A 20,000-nucleotide genomic window follows, 5' to 3' on the forward strand; every position below is an offset into this window, starting at 1 on the left:
TGTGTGTGTGTGTGCCTGTGTGTGTGTGTGTTTGGGTGTGTTGTTTGAGTTTTGGTATGCCACAGGTTTCTATTGGGGAGGAGTCTTTGCCATGCCAAGTCTTTGTAGTCGTGAACTGCACTGTTTAGCGTTTGAAGTGGTAGAGCTTTGCTATTCTGGCTGTGTTTAAACTTTAATGACTTTTGTTCCTGTTCTCTGTTTAATGGCAAGCTTCCTAGAACGACAGTGTGTCAGTGATGCTGCAAATCACATGAGAAATTCTGCTCTTTTCTTTTTAAACTGAAAAACTCTATTCTTAATTCAAAAAAAGAGTTTTTGGGATCACGCTGTGAATAATATCAGAGTGCTTCTGACTGGTGTGTGTGTGTGCATGCGTGCATGTGTGCGTGCATGCATACAGTACGTGTGTGTGTTTGTGTGTGTGGCTTGGAAAAGATTTTAGGCTGCAAATCTCTCTCTCTCTCTCTCAAACACATACACACACACACCGACACACACACACACACACACACACACACACACACACACACACACACACACACACACACACACACACACTCACACACTCCAGCTGGTGAATCCAACTGACTCAGAGGAAAGGGAGGCTTGTTGCTGTGGAGTCGTGAGGAGTGTTTTGCTAGGGAACGTGAGTGGTTGGGTTGTTATGGCCAGTGGTGCACAACTCATAGGGAGACTAATCCATGGGGGAATGTTGCGGTGTCTTTCTCTCCCTCTGTGTTTGTGTGTGTGTGTGTGTGTGTGTGTATGTGGTGTATGTGTGTGTGTGTGTGTGTGAGAGATAGAAAGTCTGTTGTCATGCTGTGTGTGTTTTTGCTGCAGTCAGTATAGACTGTAAAGACACACACACACATGCACACACAAGCACACACATGCACACGCTCATTTCATTGGAAGGCTCCTGATTTCATACTCAGAATGACTCAACACTTCCCAGAAACGTTGAATTATTCTTTTCACCTAAGGAGAAAACAATAACAACACTCACTCAGGCTGTGTGTGTGTGTGTGTGTGTGTGTGTGTGTGTGTGTCATTCACTTTTGCTAGCCACACACACAGGCACACACAAATATGAACACACACACACACACACACACAAATCCGCTCTTCTATCTGATGTTTTAGCCCCGAGAGAGAGAGAGAGAGAGAGAGAGAGTTTGTGTGTGTGTGTGTGTGTGTGTGTGTGTGTGTGTGTGTGTGTGTGTGTGTGTGTGTGTGTGTGTGTGTCCAAATAACAGATATAAAACAGAATACTGTATTAATGACAATCAGAGCCAAGACCAGAGGTGACACTCACAGACATGCACACACAGACAAACACACACACACACGCACACACACACACAGAGATTGAGGCATAGAGGGATAGAGATTGATCAAGGGGGAGAGAGAGATGAAAGATAGAGAGATAGTGAGGGAAAGAGATGAAAGATAGGGGCTTTGGAAAAACAACAAACATGGAGGGACAGGGAGAAGCACATTCTACAAAGACCTTTGAAAACTTCCCACCAAAACAGAAAAAACAGCCTGTGTGTGTGTGTGTGTGTGTGTGTGTGTGTGTGTGTGTGTGTGTTTGTGTGTGTGTGTGTGTGTATGGGGGGGGGGGGGGGGTTGGTGTGTATATACATCCCCTTCAAAGTGTGTGTGTAGACACATACACAAACAAATAAACAGACAAGCCGTGCCATGCGCTTTGAAAATCACATGATCAAAGCTTTGGAGAGAATTCATTATTGTTGGTGTGTATACAGGTATACATATACACATATATATATGTATATATAAATGTTTGTGTATGTGTGTGTGTGTCTGTGTGCAACCCAGGAGCAGCTTCATAATGTATTCTGCTCAAAAAATGTCACATACTCTGACAGACACAGAGGCTTTAACTCTGAACCCCCCCACCCCCACCCCCCCCAGGTGCGGCGATGGATCCGGAACTCCAAGGTGACGGCGGAGAAGACGCCCACACTGGGCTTCCTGTACCCGTGCCCCAAGTGCCAGCTGGGCCAGGAGCTGTGGTACACACACTTCCCCTCGCCCTACGGCTGCTGCCACTACCCACCCGCCGGATTCTACCTGCCCCACGACACCCCCTCGCCCCCCTGCCCCGAAAAGAGCAAGGGCTGCAAGGTGAGACGGGATAGGGTTGTGTGTGTGTGTGTGTGTGTGTGTGTGTGTGTGTGTGTGTCTGTGTGTGTGTGTGTGTGTGTGTGTGTGTGTGTGTGTGTGTGTGTGTGTATGACAAGAGCAAGGGCTGCAAGGTGAGACGGGATAGGGTGGTGTGTGTATGTGTGTGTGTCTGTGTGTTTGTGTGTGTGTGTGTGTGTGTGTGTGTGTGTGTGTGTGTGTGTGTGTGTCTGTGTATGTGTGTATGACAAGATCAAGGGCTGCAAGGTGAGACGGGATGGGGTTGTGTGTGTGTGTGTGTGTGTGTGTGTGTGTGTGTGTATGTACCGTATATTTATTTTGTTTAAGGGGGGGGCATCATTCTCTCAATTGAATTCAATTTAGGGCAGCCGTGGCCTACTGGTTAGCACTTCGGACCTGTAACCGGAGGGTTGCCGGTTCGAACCCCGACCAGTAGGCACGGCTGAAGTGCCCTTGAACAAGGCCCCTAACCCCTCACTGCTCCCCGAGCGCCGCTGTTGATGCAGGCAGCTCACTGCGCCGGGATTAGTGTGTGCTTCACCTCACTGTGTGTGCAGTGTGTGTTTCACTAATTCACGGATTGGGATAAATGCAGAGACCAAATTTCCCTCACGGGATCAAAAGAGTATATATACTATACTATACTTAATTCAATTCAGAATGCTTTATTGGCATGACAAACTCACTCATATTGCCAAAGCAGTTATACAATACATCTGAACACACACATACATACACATGCCAGTAGATGAATAAAATGAATAGGTAAAAGTAAAATAAAATGCAGTGTATGATGGTGTGTGTGTGTGCTTGTGTGCATATGTGTGTGTGTGTGTGTTTATATTCATATAGGTCACTCATTGTCTCTCAGATTGTGGCATGTTGATACATATTGGGCAGCAAGATATCTTCTTCTCCTAGTAGTATCTTTAATTTTGATGTTTAATGAACTTCATTAAAATTAGGAATGTCTGAGATACATTTGTTGAAAGGTTTCTTGTGTGATTGAAGGATGTACATTGTATAGGTAGGAGGAAGTGCATCTCTGTATCGACCTCACTCTGTATCGACCTCTTGTTTTGGTTCTCTCTCAATATTGCTCTCTGTGTCACTCACTTTCTTTCAATCACTCTCTTCTTTCTCTCTATCACTTTCTTTGACGCTATCAAAGTCTTTCCATCTTTCTGTCTCTTTCTCTATCAGGCTGTCTCAATCCCTCTCTTTTTGTCTCTTTCTCTATCAGGCTGTCTCTATCCCTCTATCTCTCTTTTTGTCGCTCTCTATTAGGCTGTCTCTATCCCCCCCCTCTCTCTCTCTTCCTCTATCAGGCTGTCTCTATCCCTCTCTCTCTCTGTTTCTTTCTCTATCAGGCTGTCTCTATCCCTCTCTCTCTCTCTTTCTGTCTCTTTCTCTGTCAGGCTGTCTCTATCCCCCCATCTCTCTCTCTTCCTCTGTGGAGTTCTATTTTAGGGTTGTTTTCTCTCTCGTGTGGGTTTTTCTGTGTCATTCCCCCAGGATCTTTGGGTTGTGGTGTGTGGTTTGTGTGACCTGTGTGTGTGTGTGTGTGTGTGTGTGTGTGTCTGTGTGTGTGTGTGTGTGTGTGTGTGTGTGTGTGTGTGTGTGTGTGTGTGACTGAACATATTTACCAGATCCCTTCAGGGACTTGCCAGTTTTTTTTGTTACCACAGCCACAGGTTTAGGTGGTTTGAATAGTGTATGAGTGTATGAGTGTTATGCTGTTTAGGCACATTTGAGATAGACAGAGTGTGTGTGTGTGTATATGCATGACATCTCTAAGCATGTGTTGGCGAGCTGTGCTGGATTAACACTCAGTGAGTCACTGGTGTGGGTGTGAGTGTGTGTATGTGTATGTGTGTGTTTGTATGTATGTGTATGTGTGTGTGTGTGTGTGTGTGTGTGTGTTGCTTTTTCGAGGGTAATAAGGGAATGACGGTACAACAGCATGTAACAGGTTGTGTGTGTGTTTGTGTGTGTGCGTGTGTGTGTGTGTGTGTGTGTGTGTGCGTGTGTGTGTGTGTGTGTGTGTGTGCGTGCGTGCGTGTGTGTGTGTGTGTGTGTGTGTGTGTGTGTGTGTGTGTGTGTGTGCAGGGCCGGCGGAAGGTACTCCTGCGCCCTGGGCAAAATAGGAATATGTCGCCCTCATGTTCATTGACTGCGTGCCACTTTCGACTGTGTGCTACCTTCCCAAAAGCCCCTGACTGCAGCGTGCAGATCGGGGCTGGTTTCAATGTGGGGGAACTCAACGTTGCTACTTTCCAGTGTTACTGGACCGCAAGGAGAAAAAAAATGATGCGGGATTATTGCTATTGCGAGGCCTCACTGATAAAAGGGTAGCCTACAATTAAGCAATTAGGCTTTTCATGTAACATAAACATATTATTATTACAGGCTATTATACAGAAATTGGACTACCTATTTAATATGATGCTGTCTGTTAGGTGTGCATTTAAACGTGACATTAGGAACGCACTTCGAGTGTCGCTGTCTCATCACCCCGCGATAGGACCATCTTATTGCGTGGAAACAAGCTCATTGCTCCCCTGATTCGGTGACATGGTGAGATTCAGATTTTACCTTATTACATTGTCGTCCCTCTGCTACGTTCCACTGCTAGCAACCTGACGATTCAGACTGAATCTGACCCAGACTGACAGACCCATACGCGGGAGAAAAGTTTTTCAAACTGTGCACTTTTCTTTCACAGCACTATGCTTTGAATGTCTCGTTCATAGGGCAGCCGTGGCCCACTGGTTAGCACTCTGGACTTGTAACCGGAGGGTTGCCGGTTCGAGCCCCGACCAGTGGGCCGCAGCTGAAGTGCCCTTGAGCAAGGCACCTAACCCCTCACTGCTCCCCGAGCGCCGCCGTTGTAGCAGGCAGCTCACTGCGCCGGGATTAGTGTGTGCTTCACCTCACTTTGTGTTCACTGTGTGCTGTTTGTGTTTCACTAATTCACCGATTGGGTTAAATGCAGAGACCAAATTTCCCTCACGGGATCAAAAAAGTTTATATACTTATACTTCATGACTGTTATTTAACCGATATCACTGAAAACAAATTACTTGCTGCTCCCGCATTTAAACCATCTATGTAATTATTTGACAATCAGTGTGTTTTCAATGTTGTAGCCTATAGACTCTTTCAACAATATAAACAAAAACAATGCTTGAACGTTCTATTTGGTTCCCAATCTATTTCCTCTGCATTAAGATAACATATGGAATGTTAAAACGGAAGCCTAGTGGGGCCAACTATGATGCTGATAATGGAACTCTCTTGAAAGGGTCTATAGGTCGCCACCAGAGAGGGTTAAAGCGGAGCGTGAGGCGCAAACGTTCTACAATTTCCGCGTTCGATTATTGCAAGGGGGGGGGAAATCCCCCTTTATGCAGACCAGAGTAAGCCCTCGCTGCACTAATGTCAATGGAGACTTGTGGAATTTTACCAATAAATTGGTCATTATGTCTTTCTGGATTTGTTGAGGGTTTATTGGAAAATTGTGTCATAATCTGTAAGTGTTTGGGATCATTTCAAGCCTAATAGTGTAATTTTTTAGTGTTCGGATTTGTAATAAAATAACTTAATATTAGACCATGCTGCTGCCAGTTACTGTCCGGTTGTTAGCATGCTAGCTAGCCTCTTAGCTAAGGTAACATTTTTAAACAGAGAAGTGTAACTTCTTTAAAATGACAACTAGCTGAATAACATTACTGACATTAGTTAAAGTGGATAGTTTATACTCAAGTGATTTTGCAACAGTATATTAAGTTTAAGCTAAGTCCTTCAACTACTAGTCACTTGTTAGCGCATAGCTGTATTGCCATAGCTACTCCCATCCTCCTGTATAGCGTTTTAAGCTAGCGTTAGCTAGCTAGCTAGCTCGGTTCACATGACTAAATAAATTATTCATATCATGTCCTAAAGATTCATTGATATCATACATGATTCATGATTCATTGGTATCATACATGATTATACACAATAATACTGTGAATACTGTAGTTTGGCACCCAGGGCAATTGCCCAGAATGCCCATGCCTTCCGCCGGCCCTGTGTGTGTGTGTGAGGAGATGTGAGAGAACGATAGAATTTTGGAGACAGTTGTGGTCTAAAGGGCGAGGTTGCATAACGTAGGTGTGTGTGTGTGTGTGTGTGTGTGTGTGCGTGGGCAGCCCAGTGTCTGAACACATGCCCCCCTGTTCACCAGCTTATGCAATAATGCTAGAGGTTACCATGGCATCTGTCATCTGTGGGCTACCTCATCACGGCATTAAAACCCTTGACCTTTTAGTCATGCTCACACTCGTCAAAAGGAGATACATTGGACCTGCCACTGGCTTTGGTTTCAAGGAAATGGAGGTGTGTGTGTGTGTGTGTATGTGTGTGTGTGTGTCAGGTTAGTTCATGGAAAAACTGGGCACTTACTAGAAAGTAAGAGACTGGCCGGGTGTGTTTTCCTGCTGAAGGAATAGCACACACACACACACACACACACACGCATGCGCACACACACGCACACACACACACACACACACACACACACACACACACACACACACACACAGACACATGTGCACACACACGCACACACACATGCACGTGCATGCACGCGCATGCACGCGCACACACACACAAACACACACACTGAAGCCTTAAAACCAGTTAACACACTCATGGTTAGCCATTAATGTTTGTGCTCAGAAATGACTCACTACCGGTTAATGTCCCCATTTGTCATCTCCAAGCTTCGAGTGTGTGTGTGTGTGTGTGTGTGTGTGTGTGTGTGTGTGTGTGTGTGTGTGTGTGTGATAATGATGATGATGATGAGAGCTGTGGTGTGTGCCTGCTTTACATAACCTACTTTCCATCTTTGAAGAACAGTATGCTTACTCATGATTGGCCATTGTACCCTCAGGTGAGTGGATGTGGACATTGTTTTATTTGTGTGTTTGTGTGTGTGTGTGTGTGTGTGTGTGTGTGTGTGTGTGTGTGTGTGAGAGAGAGAGATTGGCCATTGCACCCTCAAGTGAGTGGATGTGGACATTGTTTTCTTTGTGTGTGTGTGTGTGTCTGTGTGTGTGTGTGTGTGTGTGTGTGTGTGTGTGTGTGTTTGTCTGTGTGTGTGTGTGTGTGTGTGTGTGTGTGTGTGTGTGATTGGCCATTGCACCCTCAGGTGAGTGGATGTGGACATTGTTTTCTTTGTGTATGTGTGTGTATGTGTGTGTATATGTATATGTGTGTGCTTGTGTGTGTGTGTGTGTTAGAGATGCGCGGATGGGCTATTATTTCAACCGTAACTGCATAGCAAAACTTATCATCCATCCGCCATCCATCCGCACCAACGTTTTTTGACCAATTTTCAAAACCGCACCGGCCCGCCATCAGCTGGTTGTTTTAATGTATATGGGTGATGCTGTGCTGCTGACGTGAGGCTAGAAAGCTCTTGCCTGTTCTAGAAAGACTGATCCAATGCAGCAAATATATTAAAAGGCTAAAGTCCTACATTGGCTATGTTGTAGCCTATCCCCAGAATATCAGCAGCAAACTCGGTCTCTGTCTCGCAAAAAACAGTCTCCAAATAAAACGCACATCGGCCTGTAACCTACAATTTTATCATTTTAATAAAAAACGCAATTTGGCACATAATTTCAACATGCTGCTATTTAGCCTACTAATTAATGCCTATTGTTCTTTATTTTTTGCAAAAAGAAAGAAATCCTTACTAAAATAACAAGTCATTCACATTATAGGCTACTTTACACACTGTCATGTCAGGGTGACACTATGACAAGCCTGCTCTGAAGACTCCCATTCATTTTGACTGCATGGGAAGAGAGCGCGTCTTTTTCAGACCGACAGCGCAATTCATTTTATACCAGCAGGCCGATTGGACAAACTATGGCGCTTTGATATTAAAGAAACGCCGACTCTATTCATTCCGAAAGTCCCCCGCTCAACAGTGCAACGTGCATGCTCACATTTTTAGTAACAACCGCCAAACTTGCTTGCTTGCCTTACACATCTAAGTTTTCTGACTATTTGTCTTACCTTCTTTTTTAACTCTTACGTTCTGAACATCTCGCACTGCCATTGCCCAATGTCATTTCTGAGTCATATCACTCCATAATCTGTCTCTCTTTTAAATGCCTATTACCTGAATGGTAGGCTACAATGACTATGTGTTTTATATATGATATCGAAACAAAATAACCCAGGCAGTCTCATCTACGAGATGTTTAGGCCTCCTCCAATACTGGCAGCTGGGCTCATAGGTTGCAGATTTGCTTAATAGCCTACCAAGGCTCTGCAACGAGACGCGACATGGGAGATGAATCATCGGTCAACTTGCACTGTAGACCTAGCCTATTCTACTTTCTTATTGCACACTGGAGAGGAACAAATGCTGGTAGGCTACGATAGGCTACTTAATTACACTTTTTGTTACCTTTAGTGTGTGTGTGTGTGTGTGCGTGCGTGAGAGGGGTTGCTCAGTGAAACATCGGAATACACCAACTCCGCAACACCATCTCTGATAGTAGCCTGCCTAAACAAAGCAGCATGCATAGAAGCAACTAGGCTAAATTACTGCCTGAGGAAATTTTGACTATTTCAAAGTGTGCTTGTTTTTTTTTCCGATGTAGGTAACACAATTTAACAATGTATAGACTATATTTTTTTCATTTGATTGGTTCAACCGCCACCCGCCCGAATTTAATTAAAATATTATATTTCTTCATGTCATCCACCCGATCCGCAGTTTAACCGCGGAGTCCGCGGCTGTAACCGCGAACCGCGCATCTCTAGTGTGTGTGTGTGTGTGTGTGTATATGTTGGGTGTGCTTGTGTGTGTATATGTATATGTGTGTGCTTGTGTGTGTGTGTGTGTGTGTGTGTGTGGACTTCATTCTTTCTCAGCCTTCAGCCCTGTAGTTGTGAAACAGACACATAGAGACCTGTTAGTCATACGAGGCCCAGAAGTGTGTGTGTGTGTGTGTGTGTGTGTGTGTGTGTGTGTGTGTGTGTGTGTGTGTTTGTGTGCTTGTATATATTTGCAGTTATGTCACACCTGTTTTTAGTATCGATACCTTCAGGGCTCCACTGCAATTTAATGAAAACAGCCAAAATGGACCCTACATAACCACACACACACACACACACACACACACTCACACATAAAACATTGAACTCATTCTATCACCCCCCGTTTAATTCATTAGTGGGTGAAATCATCACACACACACACACACAGAGAGAGAGAGAGAGAGAGAGGGCCTGTCCACACGGAGACGCTTTTTAGGTTAAACGCAGAGGTTTTGCTTCGTCTTGGCCGAGCGTCCAAACGAATCCTGTAAACGCACTGCCCGAAACCCCACTTTTTTGAAACCTGGTCCCAGAGTGGAAAAATCTGAAACCGTAGCCCTTTTGAATTCGTTTAGACAGCGAAACCGCACATCCTGCTTGCGTATCGATGATGTCATCGCCTCACACCTCAGCTGCCCTGGACTTGCACTTATAGTATTGCCTAACTATACTAGTTTTCATACATGACATTACCTACGATTACACTCCGTAAGATAAATATCACAACTGGTGCTGCGCAGCGCCGATAACATATGACTTGGTGGACTGAACACTGTTTTTCCCGGTGTTTTTTTATGCATTCTAGCTACTGTCAGTGACGCGAGAGAACTTAAGTTATTAGGAAAGTGCGGTGTAAGTTTAGGCTACATTAATTTGTGCGTAGTGCCAGTGTCATTCATTTATTTTACATGTCTTACAACATATATACATGCATTCACAGTCGAGTGAAATCAGATATAAGCATACAAAGACGCTTAGAACTCACATTAAGCCGATGGTAGCACACTGAATGCGAATGCGCGATTTGATGCAGGCAAAAGTATTGACTGTTACTAACGAAGGTTTTATAGCAATATTATAAATGTGGCGACGGAATAGCCTAGAACTTGGGTAAGCCTTGCGTTTAGTAGCCTAATTGCGGTGATAGCTAAAACTAATGTGAATCACGGACTATCCTACAACCAAAGAAAGTAAAGGTGATTAGTAGGCCTACCTGCGTTAGCCAAATAAAGGACGGGACTGCACCCTTCACAAACTGTAAAATAAAGTTTATTAGTTTTACAGTTGACTACAGTTGACAGTTCACCATCAGTCCACACAAACAATTCTGGTTTCCTTGCACTAGCCATTTCGTCGTAGCCTATTCTGTCTGTTTGTAAAGCGCAAGTTTTGGTCAATTTATGTAAAGAAACAGTGCCACCTATAGGCCTGGGGTATGAAGTAACGTGTTGAGTCGTGTTGAGATGGATCCGTTTGGACGCAAATATTCTTGATGTGGTTCCAGGGAAGACGGAGGAAAAAAAGATTGGTTTGGTACGTGTGGACTAGGCCAGAGAGAGAGAGACTTGGCCTCAGGTAAAACAATACTGAGTACATAATGAAACCTCTGCTCTGTTCCCTGCAGTAATCCCCACAGCATGTCTCCATGCTAGATCAGCATTGAGGGTGTTTAACATTTCTATGCATATGTGTGTGTGTGTGTGTGTGTGTGAGAGTAAGCTCTGGATTTTATAGTAGGTAGAGACGTTGACATGCTGGAATACTGCACAGCAGGCAGACACTGCTTTTCATGGTTCTCCGACTAGACTCATTGTTATCAGTGCTCTTCAGAACTGCATTCAGAATTTTCAGGGCATCGCTGGTATCAACAAAGAGGATTCCTCTAGCTTTGATCTCATTGTCAGGGTGAATAGAATGACATGGCATATTATGGGATGGGATAATGGATGACACGGCGTTGGGGTAGCGGAAGTTAATGCACGCTCACGGTGATAATGGGGCCGCTACAAGAAGAGGATAATAATAATAATAATAATAATAATAATAATAATAATAAAAGCTAAAAGAAATCTCAAAACTCAAACATTAGAATGTTGATATATTTAGATGCTCTGTTTTCCATTGTTACTGTGGAATTGCATTGCTGTTTTTGTGTTGGAAAGATTAGTATTCTTTTTTAGTGCAGACAGAAACAGCCTATTTCTCCACCATGACAATCCTCCTGACTGCGTTCCACATGACAGCAAAATCACGACCGTGGCTGTCTCAGCCCGGGGGCCGTTCGGAGGTGGACAGGAGCGACAGATCGGCTCTGGGGAAAGAAGCAGAGCGATAGAACAGCTGAGACAATAGGATTGCATAAACTCCAAGCTGCACGGCACAGTGCGGCCAGTGGGCGATCCAGTCCTGGCTTCAGTTGCATGTCCTGTAAGACACATACCTGACTGCATTCACGGTCATTAATGTGGCAGATACTTTCACAAATCAGCTCACGGTGCAGCACAGATACACACTCTGGTCAGTGTGTGTGTGTGCACCTCATTTATGTTGGTTGGTGATAAGAGCCTCTACAAGTGTTCTTCTGCAAGTTAGATTTAATTATCCAGTTCTACCTTCAAGTTCTGTGTTATTTAGGTGGAGGAGGTGGAGAAGGGGGAAGAGGAGGAGAAATAGGAGGTGGAGGAGGAGGAGGAAGAGGAGGGGGAGGAGGAGGGGGAAGAGGAGGAGGAGGAGGAAGAGGGGGAAGAGGAGGGGGAAGAGGAGGTGGAGGAGGGGAGGAGGAGGAGGAAGAGGGGGAAGAGGAGGTGGAGGAGGAGGTGGAGGAGGGGAGGAGGAGGAGGAGGAAGAGGGGGAAGAGGAGGTGGAGGAGGGGGAAGAGGAGGTGGAGGAGGTGAGGAGGAGGAGGAGGAAGAGGAGGGGGAAGAGGAGGGGGAAGAGGAGGTGGAGGAGGTGAGGAGGAGGAGGAGGAAGAGGGGGAAGAGGAGGTGGAGGAGGGGGAAGAGGAGAAGGCGGGGGAGGGGATGGAAGGGTCACAGGGTGAGAGCTGCAGTTTGATCTCACAGAGAGATAAGGTGACCTTATGCCACGTATTTAAAAGCCAACACACACACACACACACACACACACACACATACAAACACAACCTATAACAAGGCCCCATGCTGACCAGCTGCATGACCAGCTGTGACAATGTGATTTTAATGCTGGGCTTTATGAGGGAATCAGTCAGAAATGTCTGAAGGAAACTGGTTTGATCAGCTCTTAAGGTGTGTGTGTGTGGTTAGAAATGTGGTTAGAGATGAGTCATCGTGCATTGAGCTCAGAGTGCATTGAGTCCCCGTGATCAGGGTTAATCTCTCTCTCTCTCTCTCTCTCTCTCTGTCTCTCTCTCTCTCTCTCTCTCTCACTGTGTCCTTTCTTTCATAATCATTTATAAGGCCATATTGCTATGCAGATTGCATACACGTACTCTGCAAGAAAACGAAGTCCATCTTCCTGCACTGATTCCCAGTAACAGTAACAGCTCCCTCCCACACCTCCACTGTCTTCCCAGGTGACTTGGCACTGCCACGCTAGCTGCCAGCTACTGTTGAAGGAGAATGTCCTTATGCGCCCAGCAGTACCCTGGCATGGTGCCCAGCCCAGCCCAGCCACTTTGATGTGGCCCCGCCCTCCTTGGCACGACTGCATTAGCTCACTGTGTTGGATGTTCTATTAGCTACAGTAAGGTCGTGACCTTCACCCACTTCTGTATTTTTAGTTGTGCAGCCTCTGCAGTAAGACTTTCGCTGTCGTGGAGTTTGGACCTTTCTTGTGCAGCCGCAAATCTGCAATGCTTTCGGAGGGTGTGTGTGTGTGTGTGTGTGTGTGTGTGTGTGTGTGTGTGTGTGTGTGTGCATCCAGTATCAGTTTGTCTTTATGTAACCGCTTACAGCACTGACGTAAAGCACTACCTTGTGGACTTCATGCAATGCATTTTGGGGTGGGGAGCAGCTACCTGAGGATAAACGCACACAGTGTGTCAGGACACCTTCTCTTGTGTGTGTGTGTGTGTGTGTGTGTCAGGACACCTACTCTTGTGTGTGTGTGTGCGTGTCTGTGTGTGTGCATGTCTGTGTGTGTGTGTGTGTGTGTGTGTGTGTGTGTGTGTGTGTCAGGACATCTACTCTTGTGTGTGTGTGTGCGTGTCTGTGTGTGTGCATGTCTGTGTGTGTGTGTGTGTGTGTGTGTGTGTGTGTGTGTGTGTCAGGACATCTACTCTTGTGTGTGTGTGTGCGTGTCTGTGTGTGTGCATGTCTGTGTGTGTGTGTGTGTGTGTGTGTGTGTGTGTGTGTGTGTGTGTGTGTGTCAGGACATCTACTCTTGAATGTTGCTGAATAAAATGACAACTTCAAGGTCATAAACAGTTAGGCACATGTGTGTTGTCACAGTCTCCCCCATGAAAGACTTGTGTTCTGCACTTATCAAACACCAAATATACACTGGTTATTGTGCAATCAGTTTGTCAGTGTGTGTGTGTGTGTGTGTGTGTGTGTGTGTGTGTGTGTGTGTGTGTGTGTGTGTGTGTGTGTTCAGGAAAGAGAATAGGGATGTATTGTGGGTAAAGCAGCTGACTACCCCCCTGAATGCATGAAGCTTCATACACCAGGCTGTTAGGATCCTGAACTCTCTCCCCCCTCTCCCCCCTCCACCCTCAGCTACATAACATCCTGGACTTTTAGACCCACAATGGCTGCCTTGCACTACTCCACTTGCACTACTCCACTTGCACACTTGCAACTTGTTGTTGTTGTCCTGTTGTCCTGAACACTTCTGAACACACTTCTGCTGCTCTTACATAACTTGCACCACTATGCCACTTGCATACTTAGGTCAAACAAAACTACCTCAGCCATTTATTGGCCTGACTTTTGCACTATTATATTGACTGTCTACTGTATGCACAATTGCACAATTTCTACCAAATTTTGCTGCTCTTATTTCTTCATTGTATGTGCCTTCTTATTTTTACTTTTTATATTGTTTACTTGAATGTTATGTTTGTCTGTGGACCTAATTGGTAAAATATGTCTTGTCTCCACCGTGGGATAGTTGGAAATGCAATTTCGATCTCTTTGTATGTCTTGACATGTGAAGAAATTGACAATAAAGCAGACTTTGAACTTTGAATATGGATCATTCCCCCACAGTGCTGGGTCACTGGGAACCCCTGTCACTGTTGCATGTGTTTGATGAGAAGACTTATTTGTTGTAGCCTCGGCGTACCGAGGTATGTATGTACCATATGTCCCCTGGTGTGTAATATGTATGTACCGTATGTCACCTGGCGTGGATCAGTTGTATAGCTTGAACACACAACGGCATTAAGCCTCCCGAGAAAGCAGGGCACGTAATCTGAACTGTATAGCGATCCTAGGACTAGTGAGATGGTGCTGTCTGTTAACCTGACCCTAGCCAGATGAATTTCGCTCCGCCTAGGGGACTTAACTACAATCCTGGCACTGTGTGTGTGTGTGTGTGTATGTGTGTGCGTGTGCGTGTCTATGTGTCTGTGTGTGTGAGTGTGTTTATGTTTTTGTGTTTATTTCAGTGTGTATATTTGTGTACAGTATGTGTGTGTTTGTTTGTGAAGAAAAGCAATCCAAGATACCCCAAATATATATACATTGTATAAACGGATTTGTGTGTGTGTGTGTGTGTGTGTGTGTGTTTGTGTGTGTGGAGAGGCTCTGTCCTGTGATTTTCCCCTGTGATTCTTGCTGAGGCTTGTGTGTGTGTGTGTGTGTGTGTGTGTGTGTGTGTGTGTGTGTGTGTGGAGAAACTCTATCCTGTGATTTTCCCTTGGATTCTTGCCGGGGGGAGTGTGTGTGTGTGTGTGTGTGTGTGTGTGTGTGTGTGTGTGTGTGGAAAGAATTCATCCTGTGATTCTGGCCAGGGGGAGTGTGTGCCTGACACGTTACACTCACGTGCGGTTTTTCAGCCGAGCAGCACCACAGAGCTTCAGCCACATAGAGCCAGTGAGCTCACACACACACACACACACACACACACACACACACACACACACACACACACACACATGGGGCCAAGCAGCACCACAGAGCTTCAGCCACATAGAGCTTGAATTTCCCCTGGGGATCAATAAAGTATCTATCTATCTATCTAGAGCCTCAAGAGATTCACGGAAAGGTCTGTCCTCAGAATCGGCTTAGGATGGCCAAAGCTGCCGGCCTGATGAAAAACCCAAACTTATTACAGCTGTCCCTGGACACACACACACACACACACACACACACACACACACACTCACGCACGCACGCACGCACGCACGCACGCACATACACACACACACACACACACACACACACACACACACACACACACACACACACTCATACACGTGCTTGAACATCACATGAGATACTTATATAATATAATACAATATAATATAAATATAAACAAATAGTCATAAACATGAGAATTAATCTGCTTAGAAAGAAAGCAAGAAAGAAAGTATAATTATTATTTAATCAGTTCATCATTTTATTTCTTTATAAAGATGAGCAGAGAAGGAAGTGTGTAGACTTGAGTGTGTGTGTGCATATGTGTGTATGTGTGTGTAGAGCTAGACACTGTCTCTTCAGGAGCATTTGAAAGAGGAGCAACTCCTTCCATAAGCCTCCATTTGGAGCATCAGGCCCATCTCAGACACATTTACCCCAGGCCCGCACCACCAGGCCCGCACTCACTACTCACACCTACTCACTGACTGCCCTACAAACCTGAGAGCTAAGGACAGACTTATGTAACCATAAATCACACAGTTGACAAGAGGGCACCTGTGTGTGTGTGTGTGTGTGTGTGTGTGTGTGTGTGTGTGTGTGTGTGTGTATAAGAGAGAGCATATCAGATTAGGGGACACACACACACACACACATCTACACTCTATCACACTCTCTCTTCTCTCTCGCCATCTGTCTCTCTCATACACACACACACACACACACACACACACACACATGATTCTTGTGTTATATGAACTTTGATATTCCAACTGGCTTCTCATATGACGCAGGCTCCCATAGTCATATACTGTAGGTATTACATGAGCTGAGCGTTTATTATGATGCTATATTTAGCTTGGACTCCATGGCTTTGACAGTAAGAATGCCTTGGCCAGTCAGAGGAGCCTTGGCCAGTCAGAGGAGCCTTGGCCAGTAAGAATGCCGTGGCCAGTAAGAATGCCTTGGCCAGTAAGAATGCCTTGGCCAGTAAGAATGCCTTGGCCAGTCAGAGGAGCCGTGGACTAGGACCAGATGACGATGATGACCAGACTAGGACTAGTTCAAGACTAACACAGTGCTAGAGCAACTAAACTGGGTCAAGACCAAAGACAGATTATGGCAAAACCATGACCAGTTCAGGACAAGACGGAGACTGTTCCAGCACTAGAGCAGGAGTTCTAGTCCAAGGCTAGACTAGGGCTAAACAGCCAATGTCCTAAACAGGTCAAGACCCTGGCCAAATCCATCCATGTGACACCCCTGACACCTTCAGCCACAGTGCATTATACTAAAGTCTAGCAAAGCTGCTAAAATCTATTAAAATAAAAACATTATCTTAGGAAAAGCAATGGTGTGCTTCCTGTAGTTGTTTTGACCATTTTGAAACTTGGCCCTGAAACCATACCTTAATCAAAGAGCAAAGACTCAGTCAGGCTACTTCAGTTAAGATGCTGGACTGTGGCTTTCCTTAATCTGGTGGAAGAATGTATGAGAGAATGAGTGAATGTGAGGCATTAATCTGTAAAGCTTTGAGTGCTCAAAGGAATAAAAAAGTGCTATAAAAATGTGTGCACAATGTGAGAATTTTTCAAATTTTTCACATTTCACGTTGTTTTTGTTTTTCTCGCTGCTCCGTCAGGTGAGGAAGTGGAAGATGCTAAGCCGTCACCATGGCGATGGGAAGCCAAAATCAGCAGGGCAGTGCCGGGAGGCGGAGCTTGAGTGGCCCCTGCACTCGGCCATGCTGCTGGGAAACCCCGTGCTTCAGGAGTGCTGCGTGTGCAGCGGGCCCTTTATTACCTACGGCAACGAGGAGGCATGGCAACCACGCCAACGCACACAGGTATGGACACCGGACGCACTCACACCTGTAAAGACCTGCATTTACATGCATACCTGGGCATACCTACAAGTGAACACAAAAACCACAGACACACCAAATACACATCTTGTCATATGAAATACAGTAGAATCACATACATTCACCTACCTGCACAAATGCATTTTAGTAATGCTATAAATGCTGCTTGAGCTAATTCTTGAGATGTGATCATTGGTAAGAGATCTTTCACTGAAATGCAACTCATCATCTGGGTTTGCCATGAGTATTCCACCTGCCTCTCTGTATTGGGTTTGCCGTGAGTATTCCACCTGCCTCTCTGTATTGGGTTTGCCGTGAGTATTCCACCTGCCTCTCTGTATTGGCTGTAAACAAATGTATCCTTACGTCCGTAAGGTCGTTGTGTGTCTGGATGTTTATGGAATGTGAGCCCTGAACTATTTTTCTGTGCGATCTGTTCTAAGCCTTATGGTCCCACAGTGCTTTTCAAAGATCTGATGAGATTAGGAAATGGAAAAAAATCTGATGAGATTTATTGGTTTTAAGAGGATTTTGGACCGGAGGATTCTAACTAGCTTTTCAGCTTGAGTCATTTTCCACTCCCCCTCTCTCTCTTTCCCTCTCTGTTTCTCTTTCTCTCTATCCCTGTTTTCTTCTCTCTCTCTGTCTCTATCTCTCTTTCCCTCTCTCTCTCTTTTCTCTCTCTGTCTCTGACATCTCCACACTTTTGGCCCCTCTGGCTCTCCGTAGACCAAGTGTGCCTAGCACACAGATGGCACAGAGGATTTGTTGGCTGTGATGGCCCAGTGTGGCTGCCCATCATGGCTTAGCATTGCCACTTAGCCAGGTGACTGGTCATTTAGCATCACCTCACAGTATGCAACACATGGCTAACATCAACAGCCGTAGCACCTTAGGCATGTGACATGAATACTTAGCTGCTTAGCATGGACAGTGGATAGTGGAAGTACCTTAGTCATGCCACACTTAAACACCAGGGTAAACACTTACCCAACGCACTTCTCCCATGAATTCCGGTGTGATATTGACCTAAAGTGTGTTGAAACATGATACCGAGTGTGAACGTATGTCTCATAGCTCATCTCGGCTTGTCCCCTGCATTTAGAAATCTGGCGCTAGTTAGCCGATGCTACCAACAGTTTTGCGATGGAGGTGCCTCGGGCATCGGCCTAGCCATGCAAATAAATCACTGTTTTACACCATTTACGAGGCTCAAAGTAGCTCCATACTTCATTGGTAGACTTCTGAGGGCCTTGACATTTAAAACGAGACATTGAGAACTTTGAAAAAGCACTGGTAGTTTATTTACAAGACGATTTATACAGAGAGTACCTTCATGAAGTTTACCGTTCACGGCAACTTGGATTTAGTCACGATAAGTCGAGCGACGAGTACGAATGAACAGGTATAAGGGATCAGATTCCAAAAATAATTCTGTGGAAATGCATGGATTCCGGTTGCTTCCAGTAGCAGTAACGAATCCATGCATTTCCACTGAATTATTTTTGGAATCTTTGGAAGATGAGCTATGAGACATACGTTCACACTCGGTATCATGTTTCAACACACTTTAGGTCAATATCACACCGGACTTATGTGCAAATTTATTTATTTGAGTGTTTTTCATGATTGTGTTGCTATTTCTTTTCTTTTCTTTTTCTTTTCTTTCCAATCTTTTTGATTGATAACTGAGGTGATTAAAATCAGAGGAAGGTTAAGTTTAAAATAAAAGTGTTTAAATTGAACTTTTTTTTCTTCTGATCCTTATCTGAAATAGATTTTTTAAAAAAATCAATAATTATCGATATCGACTGATATGAAATACTTCTTTCGTGATACAGTTTTCAGCCATATCGCCCAGCCCTCTGAGATAGATCTGACTGCAGCAATAAAGCCTTCAAGAAGCTTCGCTAGCCTGCGTGCCCAGCTCCCTCCCTCAGGAGTCTCTGGCTGGACAGCAGCCGGGCTGCCGCCTCAGCCTAGAACATTTTCATTCTAGAGGCATATATCTGGGCAGGATGCAGGCTTCCAGATTGCACCTGTATAAGTGACTTGATGGTGTGGTGCAAAAGGCCCTTATAGAGGTGTTCTGCTGGCTTAGTGGAAGTTCACTGAGAGATCTCATCATTCTGGCATATCTCTGGCAAGTTAAAGTGCTTCTTAGTTGTGTACATCCCACTGTAAAGACAGCTCCTATAAACCTTACAATAGACTTCTCTGCTATTATTTCTCTAGTTTTGTGTGTATCTGTGTCTGTATGAAGTGTTAATTGAGTAAATGATAACGAAGCATTGCTGGGAATAGACTTCTCTGCTCTTACTTCTCTAATTCCATGTGTGTCTGTGACTGTAAGTGTTATTTGGTAGCATAGGTCCTCCGGTATCTTATCACTGAGCATTACTGGGAATAGGAGTGCCCACTCCAGAGTAGCTCTCTGTGTATCGCTGGCTAACACTGTTTGCAGTGTTGTTGGGCCCTTGTTGCATAGGGCACAAGTGGGAGGTGTGTGTGTGTGTGTGTATGTGGGGGGCACATTGCCCGTGTGTTAGGGCCTTGTTGCATAGGGCACAAGTGGGAGGTGTGTGTGTGGGGGGGGGGCACATTGCCTGTGTGTCACCAGACTGGACTGGACTTTGGCGGAGGGCGTGAGAGCTGCATTTTTCCCCTCTCGCTCCCTCTCTTTTCTTCCTTCACTCTATCTCTCTGTCTCTCTCTCCCTCTCTGTCTCTCGCTCTCTCTCTCTCTGTCTCTCACGTGCACAGTCGTGACACACTACAGACAGTTTGTGTTGCCCAGACATGACA

The 20,000-nt window shown here is 45.2% G+C and overlaps 1 protein-coding gene and 1 long non-coding RNA gene across 4 annotated transcripts in view; one reads left to right on the forward strand and one right to left on the reverse strand.

The window, feature by feature from the left end:
• LOC121712289 overlaps positions 1 to 20,000 on the reverse strand; it is a 170,356-nt gene that overhangs the window by 98,274 nt on the left and 52,082 nt on the right. The gene's annotated exons all lie outside the window — the stretch shown is intronic.
• sgk1 (serum/glucocorticoid regulated kinase 1) overlaps positions 1 to 20,000 on the forward strand; it is a 46,778-nt gene that overhangs the window by 5,113 nt on the left and 21,665 nt on the right. For 2 of the 3 annotated variants that reach the window (XM_042096378.1, XM_042096379.1), the window contains exons 3-4: positions 1,939 to 2,151; positions 16,975 to 17,178. In XM_042096378.1, coding sequence (XP_041952312.1) covers positions 1,939 to 2,151; positions 16,975 to 17,178 — 417 coding nt within the window. Of the gene's footprint in view, positions 1 to 1,938; positions 2,152 to 2,272; positions 2,283 to 16,974; positions 17,179 to 20,000 lie in introns of those variants that run through there. The other variant, XM_042096380.1, reaches the window with a different exon arrangement.

Source organism: Alosa sapidissima, chromosome 6 (assembly GCF_018492685.1).
Source record: "Alosa sapidissima isolate fAloSap1 chromosome 6, fAloSap1.pri, whole genome shotgun sequence".
In the NCBI taxonomy this organism is placed as follows: Eukaryota; Metazoa; Chordata; class Actinopteri; order Clupeiformes; family Clupeidae; genus Alosa; species Alosa sapidissima.